The sequence below is a fragment of the Borostomias antarcticus genome, assembly GCF_949987555.1.
Source record: "Borostomias antarcticus genome assembly, chromosome: 17".
Taxonomy (NCBI): Eukaryota; Metazoa; Chordata; class Actinopteri; order Stomiiformes; family Stomiidae; genus Borostomias; species Borostomias antarcticus.
The window spans coordinates 2,637,669-2,645,065 of NC_140250.1; the positions used below are offsets into that span (position 1 = coordinate 2,637,669).

A 7,397-nucleotide genomic window follows, 5' to 3' on the forward strand; every position below is an offset into this window, starting at 1 on the left:
AGTGGGTGAGTGGGTGAGTGAGTGAGTGAGTGAGTGAGTGAGTGGGTGAGTGAGTGAGTGAGTGAGTGAGTGGGTGAGTGAGTGAGTGAGTGAGTGGGTGAGTGAGTGAGTGGGTGAGTGAGTGAGTGAGTGAGTGAGTGAGTGAGTGAGTGAGTGAGTGGGTGAGTGAGTGAGTGAGTGGGTGAGTGAGTGGGTGAGTGAGTGGGTGAGTGGGTGATGGGGAAGGACGTGAGGGGAGAGAAAAATGGGCAAGAGAGAGGAGCAACTGTGCTTGTATGAGTGTGTGTGTGCGTGTGTGTGTGTGTGCGCGTGTGTGTGTGTGTGCGTGTTTGTGTGCGTGTGCATGTGTGTGCGTGTGCGTGTGTGAGTGTGTGTGTCAGACTGAACTTGCTGAGTTGTTTTTGTTACGAAGAAGGAAAAAAAAGGGGGGGGAAAACCAGACTGGGTAAAACTCTGAATATAAAAACCAGAGAACCAAGGAGGGAGAGAGGGAGGGGGGCCAGGGGGGACGGGGGGGGCTTGTTGGAAAAGATTCCAAAGGGGGTTGTCTTGGAAACGGAAACGGCAGAGTGGAGTCCCACAATCCTTGGTTTGATTGGCGTCAGGGCGTTACTGTCAGTCACGAACACCTGCACCCTGAGCAGCGCACACACACACACACACACACACACACACACACACACGCAGGGGGACATGCTTAAACTCTCACACACACACGGGGGCATGCACACGCTTGCACACCTGCGGCTAACAAAAGACGCACACACACACCTGCACTCAAGCGCACACACTCGAACACGCACATGCAGTAGTGCTACACCTGCTGCATAGACATGTAAATACACACTTACTCTCTCTCTCGTTCTCCCTAACACACACACACACATACACACCCCTCTCACAACAGTCTTTACGGGCATCTGTCAGTCAGGTGAGAGGTGACTCAAAGTCTCACCTGAGACAGAGAAGCTTCTCTCTCACCTGGGGTAAGCGCCTCCTTCTCTCTCACCTGGGGTAAGCGCCTCCTTCTCTCTCACCTGGGGTAAGCCCCTCCTTCTCTCTCCTAGCTGAGACTTCATCAACTATCAACTGAGAGCACGGTCTCCTCCTCTCTCTCTTCCTCTCTCCCTCTCTCTCTCCCTCTCCTCCCCCCCTCTCTCACCTGAGTCGTTACTCATCGTCAGGTCCAACAACCTGCAACGCCAGAATGACAGAATGACATTAGCTTAAGTATCACTGTAACAAAGAGCTGTCACACTGTCACAACCCTGTAACTAGCTGCTACTCACAGACTGTCACAGGCAAAGGCCTTCTGTTAAAAACACTATTGTCTTACAAGCCACTGGAGATGTTGGTAATTGATGGCCCGGACTGACCCTTTGTAGTAAAGTTTTTTTTTGCACAATGCCTGTGTTGAGTAGCCCTATCTGTGACAGAAAGGCCTAGATTTCACCACCAAGGCTCGGGGAATGCCTCTAGTCTCGAGCGGTTAGATAGTGGGTTCACGTGCGCTCACGGGCGCTGGCGGTTTGATTCCGCAGAAGAATCTAGGACAGCGAAAGGACGGCGACACCTGCCTTTAAACTGGCCGATCAATCAAATGAGAACAAGTTCTTCATATTTAAAATGAAAATTAAAAAACCCGTTTGTACAGCTTTAAAGTGTGCAACTTTTGATTTACATAGGCTTTGCCAAGACTTTCTAGCGGAGCCTAATTCATTCAAACAAATAGCTACAGCTATACAATAACAAACCTACAGTATCTAATGAAAAGTTGTAGGCTCTGTTGTATTTTCCCTATGGGACGGGCATCCCCGAATGACGTCAGGTCGCTATGAAAAGACCAAATGAAGTCGGGTGTAGTAGCCTAGAGCTGAGAAGAAAACCAGCATGTTCCTTGTAGGTTTGGGAAACATTGCTCTTAACAAAGACCTTCCACGGGAGCATAATAAAAGCGCTATTTGGCCAAACCAACAGACCCTTTCCTTTCTCATGGGCCCAAAGTCATTCTGTGCGCTATTGTAAAGCGAATCAATACAGCGAATAGAGCCACGTCTTTATAGCAATCGTTTGAAGAGGTCAGACGTCTAGAAACAAGCTCAGACACAACAAAGTGTTAATTCGTTTACTGGAGAAAAAAAAAACCGAGTTGTTGTGGAATTAAATTGGTAGGCTATTTGGGATCGAATCAAAACACATTTGGCACATTGAGGCTACTATTTAAGTCCGCATGTTATGATATGTATACATTTGTTAAATAACCTTAATAGGCTACCGTACTATGTCTGAAGATAGTCTATTATAAACATATTATAAACATTTAGGTTAAATAAAATCCTAATTGGAGTTTAGGCTATATTGGGCAAATTCTAAAACGCTTGGGATAAAAGCGTCAGCTAAACGACTGTAATGTAGGCTAAATGTAATGTGGGCCAATATTAGGCACCATCCATTCACACAGAGAGCCTTACGCCATCGAACGGATTTATATAGCATCCATTCTTCTTATCTTATTCTAATGACAGAAGGCTGCATTTACTCACTTATAAGTAATAGGTTTCTGGATTATTGGTTTGGTCATTGAGAGCGTACACACTCACTCTCCCTATATCGCTCCTCCGCATCAACAAGTGCTTCACCGGATCACCGGATCACCGCACCCGCCCTTCTGTCATGCAAATGAGGGCGCGCACGAGGAAACCCTCCGCGCCCGGGGATTGGTCCGGACCGCAATACAATTAGCACGAGTGAAAGGAAGAACTTTTTGTCATCACGCAGATCTCTCCAGTCTGGCTGAATCAATGCTCTACAAGTGGTTGTCTGCGATTCTGTGCTGCGCGAGTTAAGGGCGAGAGATATAAACAAGGAGTTTGTTTGTTTTTACAGCAAGCAAACAACCCGGCGTTTTTCCTTCTACATTCTCCCGTCGAGGTAATGATCGCTTCTCACGGGCTAGTAATATAACACCCGCGCGTGCGTTTCCACGGGGTTTCTAATCCAGGTGCGTCTTGTTATAATTAGTTGATTCTGTACACTTGGTGCGCGCAGCTCCACTTGTGCAACAGCAGGAAAACCACAGCCAAAAGTCGCCAGGTAAGCGGCGACAGAGGCTGGGACGGTTTAGGTCGTTTTAATACTTTTTAAAAATTAATCTAATTTGTGTCAGAACTCGAGGCAATGATGTATAGCATGATGGAACACGAGATGAAGCCTTCTGGTCAGCCCCAGTCGCACCAGACACCTCAGGGCATGTCCCCGGTGACCGGCATGGGCAACTCTCACCCTGGGTCCAAATCGGCGTGTCCCCCCGGGGGAGACCCCATGGACAAAGTCAAGCGGCCCATGAACGCGTTCATGGTGTGGTCTAGGGGCCAGCGGCGCAAGATGGCCCAGGAGAACCCCAAGATGCACAACTCTGAGATCAGCAAGCGGCTGGGCGCGGAGTGGAAGCTCCTCACTGACGCCGAGAAGAGGCCGTTCATCGACGAGGCCAAGCGTCTCCGAGCCGTCCACATGAAGGAGTACCCCGACTACAAGTACAAGCCCCGCCGCAAGACCAAGCCCCTACTGAAGAAGGACAACCAGGTGGGCAAGTATCCGCTGTCCGCGGGCAACCTGCTGGCGGCGGCCGCCGTGCAGGGTCAAGGCGGCAGCCCCAGGATGGAGAGCTATGGGTGGGGCCCCACTGGCGGTTACGCTGGCATGCAGGGCGAGGCCCTCGGCTACACCCAGCAGCTTCACCGCTACGACCTGTCAGCTCTCCAGTACCCTCCTGCCATGACCGCGGCGCAGACGTACATGAACGGCGGCAACTCCTACAGGTGTGTACACCTCCCACATGTTGATTTGGTTGACTAATCCGGGTACTACGAGGTTGGTCGGGTGAGGCTACATGGAAATCCAGTTTGAGTCCTGTAGTATCGTCACTATAGTGATTTAGGCTGTAGGCCTACTCCATTTCCCCATTGTTGTGATTATACGTTTGAGCTTTGAGCAGGTGCACTTATGAGCACTTGAAAAATTATATCCACGTAATTAAATTATTAAAACCATATTAAGGTGCATTAGTTTAAATTGACTTGCACGAAAGGCCATTTGCTTGACGTGTGCGTAATTGTTGTCAATAGCTATTTTAGTCCTATATAATCATAGCCTACATTTAGTTTGTCATGCACAATTTGATGGGATTTCAGTGAAGTGCCTGTTCAGTGCCCTTTATGTAGCCGCTGTAGAATCTCTAATCAACACTAATTATTCATCAAAATGCGCGTGGCCTCATTGACAAGACCAATTATTAACAGAAAATATTCATTTGGCCAAGATTTAACCTTCACCAGTTATTCGCTTTGGATAAAAGCAATATGCTAAATTACTTGCATTTAAATGTAGGCCTAGGCTACTTGTTATTGGGCGTTTAACAAAAGAACATTTTAATAGTGAGTAGTGGCAATAGGCTATGTAAATGTTTTTTTATATAGCCTAAAGTTAGTCAATAGGTCTACTCTTTAAAAGATAATAACCATATTAAAGTAAAATGTATTTACACGGACTATGACGTGATTCAGTTGTCATTATATCAACAAACATTTGGCACAAACACTCATAGATGATTGATGAATTTCGTCTTAAGATTTAGGGCTAGTTCTAATCCTGTAAGCCTTGAGTTGTTTGTTGCCAAACTGGATTTGCTCGACTGTCAGAAATGTAAAGATAAACGCCTAGACTGCCTCAGAACCCTCTTCCATGCAGCACAATGGCGACTAGGTTTTGTCAAAGTTGTCTGTTTGTAGATACGATAAACGGTTGGCTGATGAATGTTTATTTTACATAAACTAAATCATAGATATAGGCCTAATATTGGTTCTTAGTTTCATACGTTTCCACCCCAAGAGAAGATTAGTAGGCGATAGGCCAGAGCTGGGCACATGTGAGGCTAGTTTTTATTATAATTATCTTATTTATTCTTAAATTTTCACAGAAAAGTTATTCTGATAACACCATTTAAAATGTAACATTTTTCTAAAATCCAAGTTGTTTTTCTGGGCCTCTTGTTTTGTGAGGCTGGCTCATTGAATGGAAAAGCTTTGTGTGTGGTCCTTTACCCAGAATTCCCTCCTGCACCTCACTCAAAACAACTCTTGTGGTGCAGTTCTCTGCAGAGGCCTGGGAGATGTCAAGAGATCCACAAAGGGAGACTTATATGAACACATTGAAATCACTCCTCACAATGTCATTCGCCCACAGTATCTGTAAGAAGTTAGGGTGATTGTTTTATGTGGGTAGGTCTAAAACTGCATGTTGAGTTTCTCTTGTTCAGATTAAGGTTGTCCAGTCGTGTTGGTGGCCTAACTTGTCAGGGCCTGTCCTGTTGCTAGCCATGGTTTGGTTTGTAAACAAGGATTCCATAACCTCTGGCTTTCCCATGTATTCAGTGACTCCCTCTGTGTCACACGTCAAAACTGAACACTGAACACACACCAAGCCTTCCCCACCTGAACACACACCAAGCATTCCCCACCTGATTCTTACTTGGTTTATAAATAGACATCCCAGGCGTCAACTGTGCTTCTTACAGTCTACATACCAATTCAATACAATATCTCAGGTAGAACATGGAGAACAGGCTGGACAAGTCACTGACTGTCTCAATGTTCAGGAAGATCAAGTTTGAGGCAGCTGGGTGCATAAATTGGAGTAGTTTATATACTTGTTATCCAATGGAAGGAATGCATCCGGATAACCACAACCTTCCCACTGCACCCAATAAGTCCTACAGATTCTCTGCGAAGAAGCAGGATGTAACTCCCCCCCCCGACTCGTTAAAACGCCTGTCTGTCCTCGTCATGTTTGAATTCACCGTACCCCACGCAAGTTCGCCAGGAAGTCCAAATAACGCCCTTTTAAAAGAAAAAGAAGCCAAGCTCACAGAAAAATGAAATGCACTCTCAAAAAAGGACTTTCAACATTTGACTATAGCTCAAACTCTCATACCGATCGCCCTCTAACCACCACCTCCCCCTCTCTCTCTCTCCCCAGCCCCATGTCTTACAGCAGCAGCCCCCAGCAGCCCGGCCAGGTCATGTCCATGGTGAAGCCGGAGCCCGTGTCCCACTCCCCGACGGGGGGCCCCAACCACCACCGCGGGCCCCTGCAGGGGGACCTCAGGGACATGATCAGCATGTACATCCCCGGGGGCGACGCGGGCGACCCGGGGGCGCAGAGGGGCTACACCACCGTCCAGCAGCACTACCTCGGGGGCACGGTCCCGCTCACACACATCTGAGGAGGGGGGTCCCGGGGGACACGATAAAGACGGACGGACGCGGGCGCCGGCTCGCGTGGACCGGGACGAGACACGGGCGCCGTACCCAGCGTCTCACACTCACTAAAGGGTTCCAGTTTGGGATTTGAATATCAGGTGTGCGGGGACACACACACACACACACACACACACACACACACACACACACACACACACACACTCTCTGAAACCCCAAGTTCTCTCTCACACACACACACACACACACACACACACACACACACACACACACCGCGCTCCCAGGTCCTGTGTTGCATTACAAGCAGTGACTGTATATAAAAGGTTATTTTTCTACCTCCTCACGTTTTATCAAAGTCTATTCTACTCCCCCCCTCCGTCCTCCATCCCTCCATCCATCCCTTCATCTGTCCCACACAGGCTGGGTCCCTCACTCGAACCAACACCCCCGTGGAACGTCTGATTATGAAGGACTCCTGTACATATATATATACTGTATATATATATAGATGATGCCTCCAAGCATGTTTTGTTTGTTTTGTTTTGTTTGTGTGTTTGTTTGTTGTACATAGTTTTGTTTTTCTTCTAGAGCCCGTATGAACTTGGCATTAACTTCTGTTCCAAAAAACAAAAGCAAACAAAAAAAACAACTGATGTTCCGGAACCCTCCTCAGTGTTCCGACACACGATGAGGGTTCCATGAATGTTCTATTGTGTTCCCTCCCCTGCATTGTTCCCCCGCACTGGTTCCTCTCGCCGTGTTGGGCAATCCCCACCGTCACCAAACTAGCCACACAAAAGAGGCACCCATGGGATGCGCTGGGAACCGGGTCAGCCAATCGAAAACCCTGCAGGGGCCGGTGACATACAAATCACATGACCCCCTACACTGAGGATTCTGATTCTAGAACCGGGTTCGTTGCGTGACCCAACAGAGGGGGGGGGGGGGGCTCCTCTGGAAAGAACGGCACGGGGTGTAAGGTTGAGCGAACTCGGGGGGTAGGAGGGGGCGGGGCGCGCACAGATCATAACTTGAATGACAAGTCTGATGTTTTTATGAGTATATGGCCACTTGGTGCCTTGTGCTTGGGTAACTTGCGCGCTGTTGTTTTTAAACTCC

The 7,397-nt window shown here is 48.0% G+C and overlaps 1 protein-coding gene across 1 annotated transcript; it reads left to right on the top strand.

Moving 5' to 3' along the window:
• Positions 1 to 3,177: 3,177 nt before the first annotated feature.
• On the top strand, positions 3,178 to 6,283 carry sox19b (SRY-box transcription factor 19b; the record flags this gene model as incomplete). The annotated part of the gene is made up of 2 exons (XM_084451701.1): positions 3,178 to 3,821; positions 6,037 to 6,283. The coding sequence occupies 2 exons, from the start codon at positions 3,178 to 3,180 to the stop codon at positions 6,281 to 6,283; spliced, it is 891 nt and encodes a 296-aa protein (XP_084307827.1).
• Between the last annotated feature and the right edge of the window lie 1,114 nt (positions 6,284 to 7,397).